At 41.4% G+C, this 24,179-nt stretch overlaps 1 protein-coding gene across 2 annotated transcripts in view; it reads left to right on the forward strand.

The window, feature by feature from the left end:
• Positions 1-2,565: 2,565 nt before the first annotated feature.
• The window catches only part of ndufa4l2a (NDUFA4 mitochondrial complex associated like 2a), a 25,695-nt gene continuing 4,081 nt past the window's right edge, over positions 2,566-24,179 (forward strand). Inside the window, exons 1-6 of one of the 2 annotated variants that reach the window (XM_072915851.1) lie at positions 2,566-2,688; positions 3,378-3,444; positions 8,488-8,556; positions 8,639-8,722; positions 8,918-8,958; positions 10,896-10,981. In XM_072915851.1, the coding sequence (XP_072771952.1) occupies positions 2,647-2,688; positions 3,378-3,444; positions 8,488-8,556; positions 8,639-8,722; positions 8,918-8,958; positions 10,896-10,981 (389 nt within the window). In that variant the 5' untranslated portion in view covers positions 2,566-2,646. Of the gene's footprint in view, positions 2,689-3,377; positions 3,445-7,841; positions 8,094-8,487; positions 8,557-8,638; positions 8,723-8,917; positions 8,959-10,895; positions 10,982-24,179 lie in introns of those variants that run through there. The other variant, XM_061985391.2, reaches the window with a different exon arrangement.

Consider the following 24,179-nt stretch of genomic DNA (forward strand, 5'->3'; position numbering starts at 1 on the left):
GCCGGGTGGCGGGGCTCTCCCTTAGAGATAGGGTGAGAAGCTCTGTCATCCGGGGGGAGCTCAAAGTAAAGCCGCTGCTCCTCCGCATCGAGAGGAGCCAGATGAGGTGGTTCGGGCATCTGGTCAGGATGCCACCCGAGCGCCTCCCTAAGGAGGTGTTTAGGGCATGTCCGACCGGTAGGAGGCCACGAGGAAGACCCAGGACACGTTGGGAAGACTATGTCTCCCGGCTGGCCTGGGAACGCCTCGGGATCCCCCGGGAGGAGCTGGACGAAGTGGCTGGGGAGAGGAAAGTCTGGGCTTCCCTGCTTAGGCTGCTGCCCCCGCGACCCGACCTCGGATAAGCGGAAGAAGATGGATGGATGGATGGACTTTTGATTGATTGATTGGAACTTTTATTATTAGATTGCACAGTACAGTACACATTCCGTACAATTGACCACTAAATGGTAACACCCCAATAACTTTTTCAACTTGTTTAAGTCAGGTCATGTGACCACCTGGCTCTGTTTGATTGGTCCAACGTCACCAGTGACTGCATCTGATTGGTGGAACGAAGTGAAACGTCACCAGTAAGGCAGGCACTTTGAAGGTCTGTCTGACAGACCAAAACAAACAAAGCGTGCATTAACAGATCGATAAAAATTTGTAGCGAGTAGCGAGCTGACTGTAGATAAAAGTAGCGGAGTAAAAGTAGCGTTCCTTCTCTATAAATATACTTAAGTAAAAGTAAAAGTATGTTGCATTAAAACTACTCTTAGAAGTACAATTTATCCCAAAAGTTACTCAAGTAGATGTAACGGAGTAAATGTAGCGCGTTACTACCCACCTCTGTTTATATGTTTATATGTTGTACTAAATACTATTTACATGTTTATATGTAAATACTATTTATATGTTTATATGTTATATTAAATACTATTCATATGTTTATATGTAAATACTATTTATATGTTTATATGTTATATTAAATACTATTTATATGTTTATATATGATATTAAATACTATTTATATGTTTATATGTTATATTAAATACTATTCATATGTTTATATGTAAATACTATTTATATGTTTATATGTTATATTAAATACTATTTATATGTTTATATATGATATTAAATACTATTTATATGTTTATATGTAAATAATATTTATATGTTTATATGTTGTATTAAATACTATTTATATGTTTATATGTGATATTAAATACTATTTATATGTTTATATTTGATATTATATACTATTTATATGTTTATATGTTATATTAAATACTATTTATATGTTTATATTTGATATTAAATACTATTTACATGTGTTTCAACCAAATAATATTTGATGTATATATGAAGATAATGTCTTCACAACCACTTCAACAACTTCCTGTTGTCTGAGACGTGACGACATCGCCATGGCAACTCTACTGTACTCTCACCTTATCAGCAGATGTGTGGTGCTGGAAACAGGAAAACATCAAAGGTGTATCAGTCACAGCCCTGGTGTGGGACAATAACACATGTTTTCCTTTTGGATGCATTCTAAATAGTAAATAAACACTAGCAAGAGTCAGCAACAATGCAGATAATGAGAGTACATGAAGTCCACCAATGTGGTGACCTGAATAGTAACATGTATTAGTGATATTGTTATTATAAGTGCTAACACAGAGGAACTACTTCCAGAGAGCTATCTAGCTTATGCTGCTATATTGACATATTGAGCTGCTGCACGGCCTCTGAGTTGGTGAAAGTTAATTGTATAGCTTGTGTCACATACCAACTTTGACTGCAAGGTGTATGGCTGTGGGATTAGAGAAAAAAGTCTAAAGTATGGAAGAAAAGTTAGCACTTTATTGTTAGTGTACTAGCATGCTAACGTTAGCACTTTATTGTTAGTGTGCTAGCATGCTAGCGTTAGCACACTAACAATCAACAGCTGTCACATACCAAGGTATATGACTCCAGGGTATAATAGGACTAAAAGTTGAAGTATGAGCAATGTGGTGGAAAAGTGTATTGCAGGCGAGCACAGATGGGAAACACTTGTTATCATGTGAAGTCCTCTAGGGGGCGCCATGCCCTGCCCTGCCCTGTGGTTGACAAACACTGCTCTTAAGGCCACAGGATGTGAGCCACAGGAAGTGAGATAAATAAACAAATCTTCACATTTCCTCTCCTTGGCTCCCAGAACACCAACTTTATGTATTTATTTATGCTAACTTGTTGTTGTTTGCATTCTAATCCTTCTCATTGAAACTAACTACATTACATACTCATATATACACACACACACTGTACTACACTGTACTAGTGTAGTACAGTGGAGTATATATATATATATATATATATATGTGTATATATATTATGTATATATATGTATATATATAAATATATATGTATATGTATATGTATATGTATATATATATATATGTATAGATAGATACATATACAGTATATCAGTGATCCAGTCATCTGCCCCTCCCCCTCCCCCTCCCCTCCCCTTGTGCAGTACAGTACAAGAAGTGTTCATGAGGACTTGACACAGTTCATCAAAGACAAGACAAGCAGCTGCCGTACTATTTGAAGTATTATTATACATCATATTAATATTATTATATGTAATATTAAATATAATATTCATTTGCCAAGATGTTTCGGACAGCGGTGGAGCACGCTAGGAAGCACCCAGGCGTGAGTAATCTGATTACATTTCACTTTTGTAAAGTATACACATGTACAGTATACACATGTACAGTTTTTACATGTACAGTATGTACATGCACAGTATGTACATGTACAACATTACATATATAAATATGACACATATAAATACATATTACAAATATGTAAATACATTACACATGCATGGTGATAAAATGATGTCAATTCATATTTGTTTCATTTTTAATGTAACACATTTGTATGTGTGTGTGTAAGTGTGTTTGTGTGTGTGTGTGTGTGCATGCATGTGTGTGCGTGGGTGTGTGCATGTGTGTGTGTACGTGTGTGTATGCGTGTTTGTGTGCGCGCATGTGTGTGTGTTTGTGTGCATGTGTGTGTGTGTGTGTGTGTGTGTGTGTTCTGGCAATGATTACTTATTGGGGACATCACTCTGTTTACAAAGTCACTTTAGGGGACCTTTGATGTTATGGGGACAAAAAAACAGGAAACCTTTTTAAATAATAGTCAGATCCATTCTGAAGATGTCTAAGTGATTTTGAAGCTTTCCCCCCCCCATAAAACACGTTTGCTGGTTAGTTTGAGTGTGAGACATTTGCACAGCAGCCCCCTCATCGGGCTGTAGCTGGTACTGCACTCGCTGTTCTGCTCATATCCCTTCCGTGATTACTTATCCCTTCCACCTGGTCCCCAAAACGAAGGAGGTTCGTCTGCAGTGCAGGATATGTCGGCTGGCGGGACAGGAAAATAAGCTGTTTAAACCAAAAGGTAAGCACATCTTTCTTATAAATGGAGGTTCTTGACTATCATTTGTACAAGAACAATGTGTTCATAACCAAGTTAAGCCAAAAAATTAGGTAAGGTAGTTACGTCTTGTGAGTTAGCATAGCATTGCTCCTAGAAACCTTTTGAATCACTTTGTGTTGCTTTTTTTTTTTGGCATTTGGAACTTATATATTTTACTACAAAGAGTTAAGAATGTATTTTTTGGTAGCGAACCTTTTCCAACGGGTGCATTTAATTAAGAATGTCAGCCTTGCGCCTAGAAACCTTTTGAATCACTTTGTGTTGCTTTTTTTGTCATTTGGACTGATTTATAGTCAAAGTAGCTCGAATTTAATGCTAATTGTCTATAAGGACTTCTAAGAAGTTACCGTATTTTCCGCACTATAAGGCGCACCGGATTATTAGCCGCACCTTCAATGAATTACATATTTCATAACTTTGTCCACCAATAAGCCGCCCCGGATTATAAGCCGCGCCTACGCTGCGCTAAAGGGAATGTCAAAAAAAACAGTCAGATAGTTCAGTCAAACTTTAATAATATATTGAAAACCAGCGTTCTAACAACTCTGTCCCAAAATGTACGCAAATGTGCAATCACAAACATAGTAAAATTCAAAATGGTGTAGAGCAATAGCAACATAATGTTGCTCGAACGTTAATGTCACAACACACAAAATAAACATAGCGCTCACCTTCTGAAGTTATTCTTCATTCGTAAATCCTTCGAATTCTTCGTCTTCGGTGTCCGAATTGAAAAGTTGCGCAAGCGTGGGTTCCAAAATGGCCGGCTCCGTCTCTTCGAAGTCATCGGAGTCAGTGTCGCTGTTGTTGTCCAGTAGTTCTGTGAATCCTGCCTTCCGGAAAGCTCGGACCACAGTTGTGACCGAAATATCTGCCCAGGCATTTACGATCCACTGGCAAATGTTGGCGTATGTCGTCCGGCGCTGTCTGCCCGTCTTAGTGAAGGTGTGTTCGCCTTCGGAGCTGTGTGAAAAAAGCCACCCGGCCTCTTCGCGTAAACTTCCCTTAACCACTCGCTCATCTTTTCTTCATCCATCCATCCCTTCGAGTTAGCTTTTATGATGACGCCGGCTGGAAAGGTCTCTTTTGGCAAGGTCTTCCTTTTGAATATCACCATGGGTGGAAGTTAGCATGGCAAGCTAGAACCACAGTGAAGGATGACTTCTCATTCCCTGTGGTGCGAATATTCACCGTACGTGCTCCCGTTCCACAGTGCGGTTCACAGGAATATCAGTTGCTGTGAAATACGGTAGTAATCCGTGTGCGGATGGAGAGATTGCGTCTTTTTATGAACCGGATCCTTGTCGCTTAGTAGGAGCCATTTTGTGGTTTTTACAGATGTAAACAGGAAATGAAACGTACGGTGATATCCGCGCGTTTTTTCTTCTTCTTCCGGGGGCGGGTGGTTGCTTACAGTAGAAGAAGAAGCGCTTCCTGTTCTATGGGGGCGGGTGCTTTCCTTGGCGGTTGCTTGCGTAGAAGAAGAAGCGCTTCCTGTTCTACCGGGAAAAAAGATGGCGGCTGTTTACCGAAGTTGCGAGATCGAAACTTTATGAAAATTAATCGTAATAAAGCGCACCGGGTTATAAGGCGCACTGTCAGCTTTAGAGAAAATTTGTGGTTTTTAGGTGCGCCTTATAGTGCGGAAAATACGGTATATGTATAGGTATGATGGACATTGGAGATTTAGGATATTTTAAAAACCTCACATTGATTTTGTTTCACACATTTTAGATGAAAGACAGATGTCCTGGCTCAATAAGTCCTCCAGCCTGTGACAGCACAACAGTAGACCACATGGACTTGGACATAAACAGCATAACACCTGATGTCACTGGAACAGAGGAACCCTGCTCAAGTCAGGAAACAATTGACACCGTAGTTGTTTGTGCTCCACCCACGAAACATGGAAAAAGAGTTTACAACAAAATACATTATTGCTTGTATTGCAGAAAGCCTTATGCCAAGATGGCAAGGCATCTAGAAAGTGCACACAAAAACAGATTGGAAGTAGCCACAGCTCTTAGCTTTCCAACGAGTTCCATGGAGAGAAGGAAACAGCTAGAGAATATTTGTAATAAAGGGAACTACGCTCACAATGCTGCTATTATGGAGTCAGGAAAGGGTGAACTAGTGCCATTCAAACGACCACCTAAAGAAGCTAAAGGAAATGATTTCATGCACTGTGCACATTGCCAAGGACTGTTTACCAGAAAGGTACTGTGGAGACACATGCAAAGTTGTCGCCTCAAACCTGCATCTGTCACCCGAAAACCAGGAAAGAACCGTGTCCAGTTCATGTGCACATATACTGGGCCTGTGCCTTCAAGTGTATCCAAACAACTGTGGGGAGTAATAAGTGTCATGATTCCTGATCCAATCACAGAAACAATAAAAGATGACCATGTCATCACAGATGTTGGGCAGTACCTGTTGAACAAAAGTGGTATGTCAGCAAAAAATCAACAATGTGTCAGAGAGAAGATGCGGGAATTAGGAAGACTGATTCATAATGCCAGGAGAGTAACTACTTTGAAAAAAAATTGAGGATTTTGTGAATCCTGAGAACTACTTGGAGATGGTCAAAGCTGTCAAATGTACTTGTGGCTATGTTAGTGACACGAACACATCCTGCATTCCATGTCTGGCAACTAAACTTGGGAATTCCCTGGTTAAAGTCAGCAAACTCTTGAAAGCACAAGGTTTGATAATGAACAATGAAGAGCTGGTAAGGAATGCCACTCAGTTCCAAGATGTCCATCGTGAGAAGTGGAACGAGTTGATCTCTGCAACAGCCCTGAGGAACATAGCTGAAGGAAAGTGGAATGCACCACAACTTTCACTGAGGATGTTCAAAAAATGCATCAGTTTGTCAGTCAAATGCATGATGAGTGCAGCAGTGCGCTATCTGAAAATTCTTCCACAAAGGCCTGGTCAGACCTGACAAAAGTATGTTTGACACAAATCATCCTCTTTAACAGACGAAGAGAAGGAGAGGTAGCAGCCATGCCCTTGTTGGCTTTTTTGTCAACTGATCCTCATAAAAATGTTGACTGGGCACTCTCTGAAGTGGAAAAAAAACTCTGCAGACATTTTTCAAGAATTGTCATCAGGGGAAAAGGCAGACCTGTTCCTATTCTCTTGACTCCAAAAATGGTGTGTGCATTAGAACTTCTTGTTAAGTACAGGGAAACTTGTTGGGTTCTCAAAGACAACAGTTACCTGTTTGCAAGACCCACAGCGATGACACATTTCCGTGGTTCTGACTGCATACGAGACTATGCAAAAGCGTGTCATGCAAAGTGTCCTGTGTCACTTTCATCCATGAAACTACGAAAACATGCTGCCACCCTTTCAACTGTGCTGAACATGACAGACACAGAGACGGACCAGCTGGCCAATTTTCTTGGCCATGATATTAGAATCCATCGCGAGTTCTATAGACTCCCTGAAAAGACACTGCAGCTGGCAAAAATCAGCAAAGTTTTGATGGCACTCGAGCAAGGTCGATTATCTGAGGTCCATGGCAAGAACTTAGATGAAATCACAATTGGTTCAAATGGTAAGTTGACATCTTTGTTGTTTACTTTATCTATACTTTTTTCCCATCCTTTTGTTTGGTTTGAACTCACTTATACCGTATTTTCCGCACTATAAGGCGCACCTAAAAACCACACATTTTCTCAAAAGCTGACAGTGCGCCTTATAACCCGGTGCGCTTTATTACGATTCATTTTCATAAAGTTTCGATCTCGCAACTTCGGTAAACAGCCGCCATCTTTTTTCCCGGTAGAACAGGAAGCGCTTCTTCTTCTACGCAAGCAACCGCCAAGGAAAGCACCCGCCCCCATAGAACAGGAAGCGCTTCTTCTTCTACTGTAAGCAACCACCCGCCCCCGGAAGAAGAAGAAAAAACGCGCGGATATCACCGTACGTTTCATTTCCTGTTTACATCTGTAAAGACCACAAAATGGCTCCTATTAAGCGACAAGGATCCGGTTCATAAAAAGACGCAATCTCTCCATCCGCACACGGATTACTACCGTATTTCACAGCAACTGATATTCCTGTGAACCGCACTGTGGAACGGGAGCACGTACGGTGAATATTCGCACCACAGGGAATGAGAAGTCATCCTTCACTGTGGTTCTAGCTTGCCATGCTAACTTCCACCCATGGTGATATTCAAAAGGAAGACCTTGCCAAAAGAGACCTTTCCAGCCGGCGTCATCATAAAAGCTAACTCGAAGGGATGGATGGATGAAGAAAAGATGAGCGAGTGGTTAAGGGAAGTTTACGCGAAGAGGCCGGGTGGCTTTTTTCACACAGCTCCGAAGGCGAACACACCTTCACTAAGACGGGCAGACAGCGCCGGACGACATACGCCAACATTTGCCAGTGGATCGTAAATGCCTGGGCAGATATTTCGGTCACAACTGTGGTCCGAGCTTTCCGGAAGGCAGGATTCACAGAACAACAGCGACACTGACTCCGATGACTTCGACGAGACGGAACCGGCCATTTTGGATACCACGCTTGCGCAACTTTTCAATTCGGACACCGAAGACGAAGAATTCGAAGGATTTACGAATGAAGAATAACTTCAGAAGGTGAGCGCTATGTTTATTTTGTGTGTTGTGACATTAACGTTCGAGCAACATTATGTTGCTATTGCTCTACACCATTTTGAATTTTACTATGTTTGTGATTGCACATTTGCGTACATTTTGGGACAGAGTTGTTAGAACGCTGGTTTTCAATATATTATTAAAGTTTGACTGAACTATCTGACTGTTTTTTTGACATTCCCTTTAGCGCAGCGTAGGCGCGGCTTATAATCCGGGGCGGCTTATTGGTGGACAAAGTTATGAAATATGTAATTCATTGAAGGTGCGGCTAATAATCCGGTGCGCCTTATAGTGCGGAAAATACGGTATACTTTTTTCCCATCCTTTTGTTTGGTTTGAACTCACTTATAAGCTTAACATGTTATGTCTCCCACAGAAAGTGTTGTGGAAACTGAAGAGGAAGATCTTACCAGAGAGGACGGACACTATTCATTTCCTGATAATGGTATGTAATGTCAATACTCATTTTTGTGCTTTGTTAAATGGTGTATGCATGACACTGAATGTTTATTACATTGAACCCACAGAAGAGGTGGCCTTTCCAACCAATGAGGAGGAAGAAATCCCACCCCCCAAGAGACTGACACAACTAGTGAAACATTCTTCCAAAGGTAAACTATATACATAAACTGTTTTTTCAGTCAAGTTTTATCAGTCTTTGTTTTCTCACAAATAATGCAAATGCATACATATGCATTCTTCTCTGTGGGTTAGAAACATTATAGCAAACGAATGTATAACTTAATTTCTTAATCTTGTTTTATTTCTTTTATTTCCATACACATATTTTGTATGGTCACTTGCAGGTAAAGCTGCCCAGAAAAGGCGACCCTGGACACAGAAAGAGGTGAAGGCTGTCGAGAAGCACATGAAGCGATTCATCCCTTCTGGTATTGTACCAGGAAAGAGTGACTTTCAAATGTTTGAGGGCCGAAGCGGAAGCTCTCCAAAGCCGGGAATGGCAAGCATTGAAGTTCTATGTGCACAACCGCATTACGGCCTACAAAAGGAGATTGCAGCTAAAATAGTACCGTATTTTCCGCACTATAAGGCGCACCGGATTATTAGCCGCACCTTCAATGAATTACATATTTCATAACTTTGTCCACCAATAAGCCGCCCCGGATTATAAGCCGCGCCTACGCTGCGCTAAAGGGAATGTCAAAAAAACAGTCAGATAGTTCAGTCAAACTTTAATAATATATTGAAAACCAGCGTTCTAACAACTCTGTCCCAAAATGTACGCAAATGTGCAATCACAAACATAGTAAAATTCAAAATGGTGTAGAGCAATAGCAACATAATGTTGCTCGAACGTTAATGTCACAACACACAAAATAAACATAGCGCTCACCTTCTGAAGTTATTCTTCATTCGTAAATCCTTCGAATTCTTCGTCTTCGGTGTCCGAATTGAAAAGTTGCGCAAGCGTGGTATCCAAAATGGCCGGTTCCGTCTCGTCGAAGTCATCGGAGTCAGTGTCGCTGTTGTTCTGTGAATCCTGCCTTCCGGAAAGCTCGGACCACAGTTGTGACCGAAATATCTGCCCAGGCATTTACGATCCACTGGCAAATGTTGGCGTATGTCGTCCGGCGCTGTCTGCCCGTCTTAGTGAAGGTGTGTTCGCCTTCGGAGCTGTGTGAAAAAAGCCACCCGGCCTCTTCGCGTAAACTTCCCTTAACCACTCGCTCATCTTTTCTTCATCCATCCATCCCTTCGAGTTAGCTTTTATGATGACGCCGGCTGGAAAGGTCTCTTTTGGCAAGGTCTTCCTTTTGAATATCACCATGGGTGGAAGTTAGCATGGCAAGCTAGAACCACAGTGAAGGATGACTTCTCATTCCCTGTGGTGCGAATATTCACCGTACGTGCTCCCGTTCCACAGTGCGGTTCACAGGAATATCAGTTGCTGTGAAATACGGTAGTAATCCGTGTGCGGATGGAGAGATTGCGTCTTTTCATGAACCGGATCCTTGTCGCTTAGTAGGAGCCATTTTGTGGTCTTTACAGATGTAAACAGGAAATGAAACGTACGGTGATATCCGCGCGTTTTTTCTTCTTCTTCCGGGGGCGGGTGGTTGCTTACAGTAGAAGAAGAAGCGCTTCCTGTTCTATGGGGGCGGGTGCTTTCCTTGGCGGTTGCTTGCGTAGAAGAAGAAGCGCTTCCTGTTCTACCGGGAAAAAAGATGGCGGCTGTTTACCGAAGTTGCGAGATCGAAACTTTATGAAAATGAATCGTAATAAAGCGCACCGGGTTATAAGGCGCACTGTCAGCTTTTGAGAAAATGTGTGGTTTTTTGGTGCGCCTTATAGTGCGGAAAATACGGTAGATTAGATTAAGAGATAATCAGCAAGACTGGTTAAGTAGAACAGATTTTTTTATGTTCTTTGTGTTCAATGTTGTTAAAAATAAAAAGTAAAAATGAAAGTTTAAATGAGTTTGTATTTTATTTCTGTGGTTTAAGGTAAGATAAGATAATCCTTTATTGATTCTACAACAGGGAAATTTGGGTTACCTTATTTATGTGTTTCAAATATTGGTAAAAGAGAAAATTAATTTTCTTTAAAAGTGAAACATGTTTTATCCTGGCATTAATAGTACTGTGATTCTGTATGGTATCCATCCTTAGTTAAAACTAATATAGTTTTTCCCTTGTCTCCACAAGTGATGATCAAAAACTTGGCCCCCATTCCAAATTGTAACCTGTGTGTGTGTGTGTGTGTGTGTGTGTGTGTGTGTGTGTGTGTGTGTGTGTGTGTGTGTGTGTGTGTGTGTGCCCTCAGCTGATCCCACAGTTCTTCTTCATCGTTTTGGGAATGGGTGGAGCTTCTCTCTACCTGATGCGATTGGCCAAAGGCCCCCATGTGACGTATGTGACACACCCAGCTTGTATTCCACTGACGTCACCTGCGGCTCATTAAATATGCAAGGCAGGAAGTGGTGGTCAAGCAGTAAAACTTTTTGTGGTAATACCTTGTGTACTCGGATACTTCACAGAGGTAATATCTTGTGTACTCGGATACTTCACACTCACCATCTTGTTTTTGTGGTAATATCTTGTGTACTCGGATACTTCACAGTGGTAATATCTTGTGTACTCAGTCGCCATCTTGCTTTGCTTGACCACCACTTCTTTGACCAGAAGTCAACCTGTCGATAAAGTCACTTGACTGAATATACGCAAAGTATGACATACTATGTACAAACCCCGTTTCCATATGAGTTGGGAAATTGTGTTAGATGTAAATATAAACGGAATACAATGATTTGCAAATCATTTTCAACCCATATTCAGTTGAATATGCTACAAAGACAACATATTTGATGTTCAAACTGATAAACATTTTTTTTTTTGCAAATAATCATTAGGGCCCGCCATGGCCCATTGCAAAAGGACTCCCACAGGGAGTCCTTATGCAATGGGACATAAGGACCTATTGTTTTTCGTCCGTTTTATTATTCTTTATTAGGGCCCGCCATGGCCCATTGCATAAGGACTCCCACAGGGAGTCCTTATGCAATGGGACATAAGGACCTATTGTTATTGTAAGGTTTTATTATTCTTTCTTTCTTTCTTTCTTATTCCGCCGCCTCTTCGAGCACTAATTTGACCCACTTAACATGCTTCAAAACTCACCAAATTTGACCCACACATCAGGACCTGCGAAAATTGCCTTTTTTAAAGAAAACGAACCTCAAATTTTAAAATTGCGCTCTAGCGCCCCCTATAACAACACAAAAAGTACACTGCCTGTAACTCCCACTAGGAAGGTCGGAGAGACATGAAAAAAATACTTCTATGTAGGTCTGACTTAGACCTACATTTTATAATTGTACATCTTCGGGCTAAGATCAACAGGAAGTTGGCAATTCCCCCTTCAAGACAAAAAAGTACTAAAAACAGTCACTTTTGCCTCTTTGAGCTGTAATTTGACCCCCTTAACATGCTTCAAAACTCACCAAACTTAACACACACATCAGGACTGGCAAAAACTATGATCTAATAAAAAAACATAACCCCAAATTCAAAATTTGCGCTCCACAGCAATTTTTGAATAAAACGGACAAAAAACTGCTCCTCGGAAGAAAAAAAATATAAAACTGCCTGTAACTCCCACTGGGAAGGTCGGAGAGACATGAAACAAAAACCTCTATGTAGGTCTCTCTTAGACCTACATTTCATAAATTGACAACCCCCCGCAAAAATCAACAGGATGTTTGCTATTCCCCCTTCTAAACAATTTTTTTGGAAAAACCGGTCACCTTCCTTCAAAATCGTACTCCTCTGAGCGCGTTTGTCGTTTCGCCTTCAAAATAACACAGGAGAGACATTGAACCCTTGTGAATACAACAACAGAAGCCTTTTTTAATTAAGTGCTCCGGTTTTCATTTTATGACCCTTCAAAGACCCGCTGCACTCATGCTGCTGCGGTGCTGTTTTTTTAAGATGGCTGCTTAAAAGCAGGAAGCACCAACGTGCCCACACAATGCAGACAAGGTAGGTACACTAGACAAAAGTCTTGGGACACTTCAGCCGAAAAATGGACAAAAGTATTGGGACACTTGGGACTACAACTTCACAAAAGTATTGGGACACTTACGACTACAAGTAGACAACAGTATTGGCTAACTTATTACTAACACTGGACAAAAGTATTGGGACACCTACACTGGCCACAATATTGGGACACTTGGGACTTCAACTTGACAAAACTCTTGGGACACTTAGGACTAGCACCTGCCAAATACGCGGGCCCGACCAACGCTGCTTGCAGCTTTAATTAGGGCCCGCCATGGCCCATTGCAAAAGGACTCCCACAGGGAGTCCTTATGCAATGGGACATAAGGACCTATTGTTATTCGTCCGTTTTATTAGGGCCCGCCATGGCCCATTGCAAAAGGACTCCCACAGGGAGTCCTTATGCAATGGGACATAAGGACCTATTGAATTTGTAAGGTTTTATTATTATTCTTTATTATTATTATTCCGCCGCCTCTTCGAACACTAATTTGACCCACTTAACATGCTTCAAAACTCACCAAATTTGACCCACCCGTCAGGACCTGCGAAAATTGTCTTTTAATAAAATAACCTAACCACAAAAATCAAAATTGCGCTCTAGCGCCCCCTAGGGAAAAAAAAAACTAGACTGCCTGTAACTCCCACTAGGAAGGTCGGAAAATCATGAAACAAAATCCTCTATGTAGGTCTGACTCAGACCTAACTTTCATAATGGTACATTCTCGGGCGAAAATCAACAGGAAGTTGGCAATTCCCCCTTCAAGACAAAAAAGTACCAAAAACAGTCACTTTTGCCACTTTGACCTATAATTTGACCCCCTTAACATGCTTCAAAACTCACCAAACTTAACACACACATCAGGACTGGCTAAAACTGTGATCTAATGAAAAAACCTAACCCCAAATCCAAAAATTGTACTCTACAGCAATTTTTTCTTAAAACGCACAAAAAACTGCTCCTCGGAAGGAAAAAACTACAAAACTGCCTGTAACTCCCACTGGGAAGGTCGGAGAGACATGAAACAAAAACCTCTATGTAGGTCTCACTTAGACCTACATTTCATAAATTGACAACCCCCAGCAAAAATCAACTGGAAATTTTCTATTCCCCCTTCAAAACAACATTTATGTTAAAACCGGTCACCTTCCTTCAAAATCTATCTCCTCTGAGTGCGTTTGTCGTTTCGCCTTCAAACTAACACAGGTGAGAGATACAACCCTTGTGATTAAAAGTATAGATGGGATTCGTAATACCTGCTCCGGTTTTGATTTTATGACCCTTCAAAGACCCGCTGCACTGATGCTCCTGCGGTGCTGTTTTTTCAAGATGGCTGCTTAAAAGCAGGAAGCACTAACGTGCCCACACAATGCAGACAAGGTAGGTACACTAGACAAAAGTCTTGGGACACTTCAGACTAAAAGTAGACAAAAGTATTGGGACACTTAGGACTAGCACCTGCCAAATACGCGGGCCCGAACAACGCTGCTTGCAGCTTTAATTAGGGCCCGCAGTGGCCCATTGCAAAAGGACTCCCACAGGGAGTCCTTATGCAATGGGACATAAGGACCTATTGAATTTCTAAGGTTTTATTATTATTATTAGGGCCCGCAGTGGCCCATTGCAAAAGGACTCCCACAGGGAGTCCTTATGCAATGGGACATAAGGACCTATTGTTTTTCGTCCGTTTTATTATTCTTTATTATTATTATTCCGCCGCCTCTTTGAACACTAATTTGACCCACTCAACATGCTTCAAAACTCACCATATTTGACACACTCATCAGGACCTGCGAAAATTGTCTTTTGATGAAAAAACCGAACCCCAAAAATCAAAATTGCGCTCTAGCGCCCCCTAGGAAAAAAAAAAAACAGACTGCCTGTAACTCCCACTAGGAAGGTCTAAAAAATATGAAACAAAATCCTCTATGTAGGTCTGACTTAGACCTAGTTCTCATAATTGTATGTCTTCGGGCTAAAATCAACAGGAAGTTGCCAATTCCCCCTTCAATACAAAAAAGTACTAAAAACAGTAACTTTTGCCTCTTTGAGCTGTAATTTGACCCCCTTAACATGCTTCAAAACTCACCAAACTGAACACACACATCAGGACTGGCCAAAACTGTGATCTAATGAAAAAACCAAACCCCAAATCTAAAAATTGTGCTCTACAGCAATTTTTTAATAAAACGGACAAAAAACTGCTCCTCGGAAGAAAAAAAAGACTAAACTGCCTGTAACTCCCACTGGGAAGGTCCGACAGACATGAAACAAAAACCTTTCCGTAGGTCTCACTTAGACCTACATTTCATAAATTGACAACCCCCAGCAAAAATCAACAGGATGTTTGCTATTCCCCCTTCAAAACAACTTTTTTGTTAAAACCGGTCACCTTCCTTCAAAAACTATCTCCTCTGAGCACGTTTGTCCTTTCGCCTTCAAAATAACACAGGAGAGAGAGTAAACCCTTGTGCATAGAATAACAGAAGCGTTTTGTGATACCTGCTCCGGTTTTGATTTTATGACCCTTCAAAGACCCGCTGCACTGATGCTCCTGCGGTGCTGTTTTTTAAAGATGGCTGCTTAAAAGCAGGAAGCACTAACGTGCCCACACAATGCAGACAAGGTAGGTACACTAGACAAAAGTCTTGGGACACTTCAGACTAAAAGTAGACAAAAGTATTGGGACACTTAGGACTAGCACCTGCCAAATACGCGGGCCCGACCAACGCTGCTTGCAGCTTTAATTAGGGCCCGCCATGGCCCATTGCAAAAGGACTCCCACAGGGAGTCCTTATGCAATGGGACATAAGGACCTATTGTTTTTCGATCGTTTTATTCTTTCTTATTATTATTATTATTCTTCCGCAGCTTTGCGCACTACTTTGACCCCCTTAACATGCTTCAAAACTCACCAAATTTTACACACACATCAGTAATTTACGGCAAAACTTTTTATCAAAAAACCAAACCTCAAAACTCAAGATTGCGCTCTAGCGCCCCCTAGGAAAATTAAAAACTAGACTGCCTGTAACTCACACTAGGAAGGTCGGAAAAATATGAAACAAAATCCTCTATGTAGGTCTGACTTAGACCTAGTTCTCATAATAGTATGTCTTCGGGCTAAAATCAACAGGAAGTTGGCAATTCCCCCTTCAAGACAAAAAAGTACTAAAAACAGTCACTTTTGACTCTTTGAGCTGTAATTTGACCCCCTTAACATGCTTCAAAACTCACCAAACTGAACACACACATCAGGACTGGCTAAAACTGTGATCTAATGAAAAAACCTAACCCCAAATCTAAAAATTGTGCTCTACAGCAATTTTTTAATAAAACGGACAAAAAACTGCTCCTCGGAAGAAAAACACTAAAAAACTGCCCGTAACTACCACTGGGAAGGTCGGAGAGACATGAAACTAAAACCTCTATGTAGGTCTCACTTAGACCTACATTTCATTAATTGACAACCCCCAGCAAAAATCAACAGGAAGTTTGCTATTCCCCCTTCAAAACAAAATTTTTGTAAAAACCGGTCACCTTCCTTCAAAATCGTACTCCTCTGAGCGCGTTTGTCGTTTCGCCTTCAAAATAACACAGGACAGACATTGAACCCTTGTGAATACAACAACAGAAGCCTTTTTTAATTAAGTGCTCCGGTTTTGATTTTATGACCCTTCAAAGACCCGCTGCGCTGATGCTGCTGCGGTGCTGTTTTTTTAAGATGGCTGCTTAAAAGCAGGAAGCACCAACGTGCCCACACAATGCAGACAAGGTAGGTACACTAGACAAAAGTCTTGGGACACTTCAGACTAAAAGTAGACAAAAGTATTGGGACACTTAGGACTAGCACCTGCCAAAGACGCGGGCCCGACCAACGCTGCTTGCAGCTTTAATTATTATTATTATTCTTTATTCTTCCGCCGCCACAACAAACTGTAATTTGACCCACTTAACATGCTTCAAAACTCACCATATTTGACCCACACATCAGGACCTGCGAAAATTGCATGTTTTTAATAAAACCGAAACATAAAACTCAAAATTGCGCTCTAGCGCCCCCTAGGAAAAAAAAAAAACAGACTGCCTGTAACTCCCACTAGGAAGGTCGGAAAAATATGAAACAAAAACCTCTATGTAGGTCTGACTTAGACCTAGTTCTCATAATTGTATGTCTTCGGGCTAAAATCTACAGGAAGTTGGCAATTCCCCCTTCAAGACAAAAAAGTACTAAAAACAGTCACTTTTGCCTCTTTGAGCTGTATTTTGACCCCCTTAACATGCTTCAAAACTCACCGAACTGAACGCACACATCAGGACTGGCAAAAATTGCCATCTAATAAAGAAACCGAACCCCAAGTCCAAAAATTGCGCTCTACAGCAATTTTTGAATAAAACTGATAAAAAACTGCTCCTCGGAAGAAAACAACTACAAAACTGCCTGTAACTCCCACTGGGAAGGTCGGAGAGACATGAAACAAAAACCTCTATGTAGGTCTCACTTAGACCTACATTTCATAAATTCACAACCCCCAGCAAAAATCTACAGGATGTTTGCTATTCCCCCTTCAAAACAATTTTTTTGTAATAACCGGTCACCTTCCTTCAAAAACTATCTCCTCTGAGCGCGTTTGTCGTTTCGCCTTCAAAATAACACAGGAGAGAGATTGAACCCTTGTGCATAGATTAACAGAACCGTTTTGTGATACCTGCTCCGGTTTTGATTTTATGACCCTTCAAAGACCCGCTGCACTGATGCTCCTGCGGTGCTGTTTTTTTAAGATGGCTGCTCAAAAGCAGGAAGCACCAACGTGCCCACACAATGCAGACAAGGTAGGTACACTAGACAAAAGTCTTGGGACACTTCAGACTAAAAGTAGACAAAAGTATTGGGACAGTTAGGACTAGCACCTGCCAAATACGCGGGCCCGACCAACGCTGCTTGCAGCTTTAATTAGGGCCCGCACGGCCCATTGCAAAAGGACTCCCACAGGGAGTCCTTATGCAATGGGACATAAGGACCTATTGTTTTTCGATCGTTTTTTCTTTCTTATTATTATTAGGGCCCGCCATGGCCCATTGCAAAAGGACTCCCACAGGGAGTCCTTATGCAATGGGACATAAGGACCTATTGTTATTCGTTCGTTTTATTCTTTATTATTATTCTTTATTATTCTTCCGCCGCCTCTTCGAACACTAATTTGACCCACTTAACATGCTTCAAAACTCACCATATTTGACCCACTCATCAGGACCTGCGAAAATTGTCTTTTAATAAAAAAACCTAACCGCAAAAATCAAAATTGCGCTCTAGCGCCCCCTAGGAAAAAAAAAAACTAGACTGCCTGTAACTCCCACTAGCAAGGTCGGAAAAACATGAAACAAAATCCTCTATGTAGGTCTGACTCAGACCTAACTTTCATAATGGTACATTCTCGGGCGAAAATCAACAGGAAGTTGGCAATTCCCCCTTCAAGACAAAAAAGTACTAAAAAAAGTCACTTTTGCCTCTTTGAGCTGTAATTTGACCCCCTTAACATGCTTCAAAACTCACCAAACTGAACACACACATCAGGACTGGCTAAAACTGTGATCTAATGAAAAAACCTAACCCCAAATCTAAAAATTGTGCTCTACAGCAATTTTTTAATAAAACGGACAAAAAACTGCTCCTCTGAAGAAAATAACTACAAAACTGCCTGTAACTCCCACTGGGAAGGTCGGAGAGACATGAAACAAAAACCTCTATGTAGGTCTCACTTAGACCTACATTTCATAAATTGACAACCCCCCGCAAAAATCTACAGGATGTTTGCTATTCCCCCTTCAAAACACTTTTTTTGTAAAAACCGGTCACCTTCCTTCAAAATCGTACTCCTCTGAGCGCGTTTGTCGTTTCGCCTTCAAAATAACACAGGAGAGACATTGAACCCTTGTGAATACAACAACAGAAGCCTTTTTTAATTAAGTGCTCCGGTTTTCATTTTATGACCCTTCAAAGACCCGCTGCACTCATGCTGCTGCGGTGCTGTTTTTTTAAGATGGCTGCTTAAAAGCAGGAAGCACCAACGTGCCCACACAATGCAGACAAGGTAGGTACACTAGACAAAAGTCTTGGGACACTTCAGCCGAAAAATGGACAAAAGTATTGGGACACTTGGGACTACAACTTCACAAAAGTATTGGGACACTTACGACTACAAGTAGACAACAGTATTGGCTAATTTATTACTAACACTGGACAAAAGTATTGGGACACCTACACTGGCCACAATATTGGGACACTTGGGACTTCAACTTGACAAAACTCTTGGGACACTTAGGACTAGCACCTGCCAAAGACGCGGGCCCGACCAACGCTGCTTGCAGCTTTAATTAGGGCCCGCACGGCCCATTGCAAAAGGACTCCCACAGGGAGTCCTTATGCAATGGGACATAAGGACCTATTGTTATTCTAACGTTTTATTATTATTATTCTTCCGCAGCTTTGCGCACTACTTTCACCCCCTTAACATGCTTCAAAACTCACCAAATTTTACACACACATCAGTAATATACGGCAAAACTTTTTATCAAATAACCAAACTTAAAAACTCAAAATTGCGCTCTAGCGCCCCCTAGGAAAAAAAAAAACTAGACTGCCTGTAACTCCCACTAGGAAGGTCGGAAAAATATGAAACAAAATCCTCTATGTAGGTCTGCCTTAGACCTAGTTCTCATAATTGTATGTCTTCGGGCTAAAATCAACAGGAAGTTGGCAATTCCCCCTTCAAGACAAAAAAGTACTAAAAACAGTCACTTTTGCCTCTTTGAGCTGTAATTTGACCCCCTTAACATGCTTCAAAACTCACCAAATTTTACACACACATCAGGACTGGCTAAAACTGTGATCTACTGAAAAAACTTACCCCAAATCTAAAAATTGTGCTCTACAGCAATTTTTTAATTAAACGGACAAAAAACTGCTCCTCGGAAGAAAAACACTACAAAACTGCCTTTAACTCCCACTGGGAAGGTCGGAGAGACATGAAACAAAAACCTCTATGTAGGTGTCACTTAGACCTACATTTCATAAATTGACTACCCCCAGCAAAAATCTACAGGAAGTTTGCTATTCCCCCTTCAAAACAAAATTTTTGTAAAAACCGGTCACCTTCCTTCAAAATCGTACTCCTCTGAGCGCGTTTGTCGTTTCGCCTTCAAAATAACACAGGACAGACATTGAACCCTTGTGAATACAACAACAGAAGCGCTTTTTAATTAAGTGCTCCGGTTTTGATTTTATGACCCTTCAAAGACCCGCTGCACTCATGCTGCTGCGGTGCTGTTTTTTTAAGATGGCTGCTCTAAAGCAGGAATAACCAACATGCCCACACAATGCAGACAAGGTAGGTACACTAGACAAAAGTCTTGGGACACTTCAGACTACAAGTAGACAAAAGTATTGGGACACTTAGGACTAGCACCTGCCAAATACGCGGGCCCGAACAACGCTGCTTGCAGCTTTAATTATTATTATTCTTCCGCCGCCTCTTCGAACACTAATTTGACCCACTTAACATGCTTCAAAACTCACCATATTTGACACACTCATCAGGACCTGCGAAAATTGTCTTTTGATAAAAAAAACCGAACCCCAAAAATCAAAATTGCGCTCTAGCGCCCCCTAGGAAAAAAACAAAACAGACTGCCTGTAACTCCCACTACGAAGGTCGGAGAGACATGAAACAAAAACCTCTATGTAGGTCTGACTTAGACCTAGTTCTCATAATTTTATGTCTTCGGGCTAAAATCAACAGGAAGTTGGCAATTCCCCCTTCAATACAAAAAAGTACTAAAAACAGTCACTTTTGCCTCTTTGAGCTGTAATTTGACCCCCTTAACATGCTTCAAAACTCACCAAACTTTACACACACATCAGGACTGGCAAAAACTGTGATCTAATAAAAAAACCTAACCCCAAATTCAACAATTGCGCTCTACAGCAATTTTTGAATAAAACTGATAAAAAACTGCTCCTCGGAAGAAAAAAATTACAAAACTGCCTGTAACTCCCACTGGGAAGGTCGGAGAGACATGAAACAAAAACCTCTCCGTAGGTCTCACTTAGACCTACATTTCATAAATTGACTACCCCCAGCAAAAATCAACAGGAAGTTTGCTATTCCCCCTTCAAAACAAATTTTTTGGAAAAACCGGTCTCCTTCCTTCAAAATCGAACTCCTCTGAGCGCGTTTGTCGTTTCGCCTTCTAAATAACACAGGAGAGACATTGAACCCTTGTGAATACAACAACAGAAGCGCTTTTTAATTAAGTGCTCCGGTTTTGATTTTATGACCCTTCAAAGACCCACTGCACTCATGCTGCTGCGGTGCTGGTTTTTTACGATGGCTGCTTAAAAGCAGGAAGCACCAACGTGCCCACACAATGCAGACAAGGTAGGTACACTAGACAAAAGTCTTGGGACACTTCAGACTAAAAGTAGACAAAAGTATTGGGACACTTAGGACTAGCACCTGCCAAATACGCGGGCCCGACCAACGCTGCTTGCAGCTTTAATTAACTTTAGAATTTGATGCCAGCAACACGTGACAAAGAAGTTGGGAAAGGTTTTCAATAAATACTGATAAAGTTGAGGAATACTCATCAAACACTTATTTGGAACATCCCACAGGTGTGCAGGCTAATTGGGAACAGGTGGGTGCCTGATTGGGTATAAAAACAGTTTCCCAAAAATTGCTCAGTCTTTCACAGGAAAGGATGGGGCGAGGTACACCCCTTTGTCCACAACTGCGTGAGCAAATAGTCAAACAGTTTAAGAACAACGTTTCTCAAAGTGCAATTGCAAGAAATTTATGGATTTCAACATCTACGGTCCATAATATCATCAAAAGGTTCAGAGAAACTGGAGAAATCACTCCACGTAAGCGGCATGGCCGGAAACCAACATTGAATGACCGTGACCTTCGATCCCTCAGACGGCACTGTATCAAAAACCGACACCAATCTCTAAAAGATATCACCACATGGGCTCAGGAACACTTCAGAAAACCACTGTCACTAAATACAGTTGGTCGCTACATCTGTAAGTGCAAGTTAAAGCTCTACTATGCAAAGCGAAAGCCATTCATCAACAACATCCAGAAACGCCGCCGGCTTCTCTGGGCCCGAGATCATCTAAGATGGACTCATGCAAAGTGGAAAAGTGTTATGTGGTCTGACGAGTCCACATTTCAAATTGTTTTTGGAAATATTCGATATCGTGTCATCCGGACCAAAGGGGAAGCGAACCATCCAGACTGTTATCGACGTAAAGTTCAAAAGCCAGCGTCTGTGATGGTATGGGGGTGCATTAGTGCCCAAGACATGGGTAACTTACACATCTGTGAAGGCACCATTAAGGTACCGTATTTTCCGCACTATAAGGCGCACCTAAAAACCACAAATTTTCTCAAAAGCTAACAGTGCGCCTTATAACCCGGTGCGCTTTATTACGATTCATTTTCATAAAGTTTCGATCTCGCAACTTCGGTAAACAGCCGCCATCTTTTTTCCCGGTAGAACAGGAAGCGCTTCTTCTTCTACGCAAGCAACCGCCAAGGTAAGCACCCGCCCCCATAGAACAGGAAGCGCTTCTTCTTCTACTGTAAGCTACCGCCCGCCCCCGGAAGAAGAAGAAAAAACGCGCGGATATCACCGTACGTTTCATTTCCTGTTTACATCTGTAAAGACCACAAAATGGCTCCTACTAAGCGAAAAGGATCCGGTTCATAAAAAGACGCAATCTCTCCATCCGCACACGGATTACTACCGTATTTCACAGCAACTGATATTCCTGTGAACCGCACTGTGGAACGGGAGCACGTACGGTGAATATTCGCACCACAGGGAATGAGAAGTCATCCTTCACTGTGGTTCTAGCTTGCCATGCTAACTTCCACCCATGGTGATATTCAAAAGGAAGACCTTGCCAAAAGAGACCTTTCCAGCCGGCGTCATCATAAAAGCTAACTCGAAGGGATGGATGGATGAAGAAAAGATGAGCGAGTGGTTAAGGGAAGTTTACGCGAAGAGGCCGGGTGGCTTTTTTCACACAGCTCCGAAGGCGAACACACCTTCACTAAGACGGGCAGACAGCGCCGGACGACATACGCCAACATTTGCCAGTGGATCGTAAATGCCTGGGCAGATATTTCGGTCACAACTGTGGTCCGAGCTTTCCGGAAGGCAGGATTCACAGAACTACTGGACAACAGCGACACTGACTCCGATGACTTCGAAGAGACGGAGCCGGCCATTTTGGAACCCACGCTTGCGCAACTTTTCAATTCGGACACCGAAGACGAAGAATTCGAAGGATTTACGAATGAAGAATAACTTCAGAAGGTGAGCGCTATGTTTATTTTGTGTGTTGTGACATTAACGTTCGAGCAACATTATGTTGCTATTGCTCTACACCATTTTGAATTTTACTATGTTTGTGATTGCACATTTGCGTACATTTTGGGACAGAGTTGTTAGAACGCTGGTTTTCAATATATTATTAAAGTTTGACTGAACTATCTGACTGTTTTTTTGACATTCCCTTTAGCGCAGCGTAGGCGCGGCTTATAATCCGGGGCGGCTTATTGGTGGACAAAGTTATGAAATATGTAATTCATTGAAGGTGCGGCTAATAATCCGGTGCGCCTTATAGTGCGGAAAATACGGTACATACAGGTTTTGGAACAACATATGCTGCCATCTAAGTGCCATCTTTTTCATGGACGCCCCTGCTTATTTCAGCAAGACAATGCCAAGCCACATTCAGCACGTGTTACAACAGCGTGGCTTCGTAAAAAAAGAGTGCGGGTACTTTCCTGGCCCGTCTGCAGTCCAGACCTGTCTCCCATCGAAAATGTGTGGCGCATTATGAAGCGTAAAATACGACAGCGGTGACCCCGGACTGTTGAACGACTGAAGCTCTACATAAAACAAGAATGGGAAAGAATTCCACTTTCAAAGCTTCAGCAATTAGTTTCCTCAGTTCCCAATCGTTTATTGAGTGTTGTTAAAAGAAAAGGTGATGTAACACAGTGGTGAACATGCCCTTTCCCAACTACTTTGGCACGTGTTGCAGCCATAAAATTCCAAGTTAATTATTATTTGCAAAAAATAAATAAAGTTTATGAGTTTGAACATCAAATATCTTGTCTTTGTAGTGCATTCAATTGAATATGGGTTAAAAAAGATTTGCAAATCATTGTATTCCGTTTATATTTACATCTAACACAATTTCCCAACTCATATGGAAACAGGGTTTGTACTATTAGTGTACAAAGTATGAAATACTGTGTACTATTAGTGTTTACAAAGTATGAAATACTGTGTACTATTAGTGTGAACAAAGTATGAAATACTGTGTACTATTAATGTGTACAAAGTACAAAATAATGCGTACTGTTAGTGTGTACAAAGTATACAATAGTGTGTATTATTAGTGTGTAAAAAGTATAAAATAATGTGTACTATTAGTGTGTACAATGTATAAAATAGTGTGTACTATTA

This window comes from Nerophis lumbriciformis, linkage group LG23 (assembly GCF_033978685.3).
Source record: "Nerophis lumbriciformis linkage group LG23, RoL_Nlum_v2.1, whole genome shotgun sequence".
Classification (NCBI taxonomy): domain Eukaryota; kingdom Metazoa; phylum Chordata; class Actinopteri; order Syngnathiformes; family Syngnathidae; genus Nerophis; species Nerophis lumbriciformis.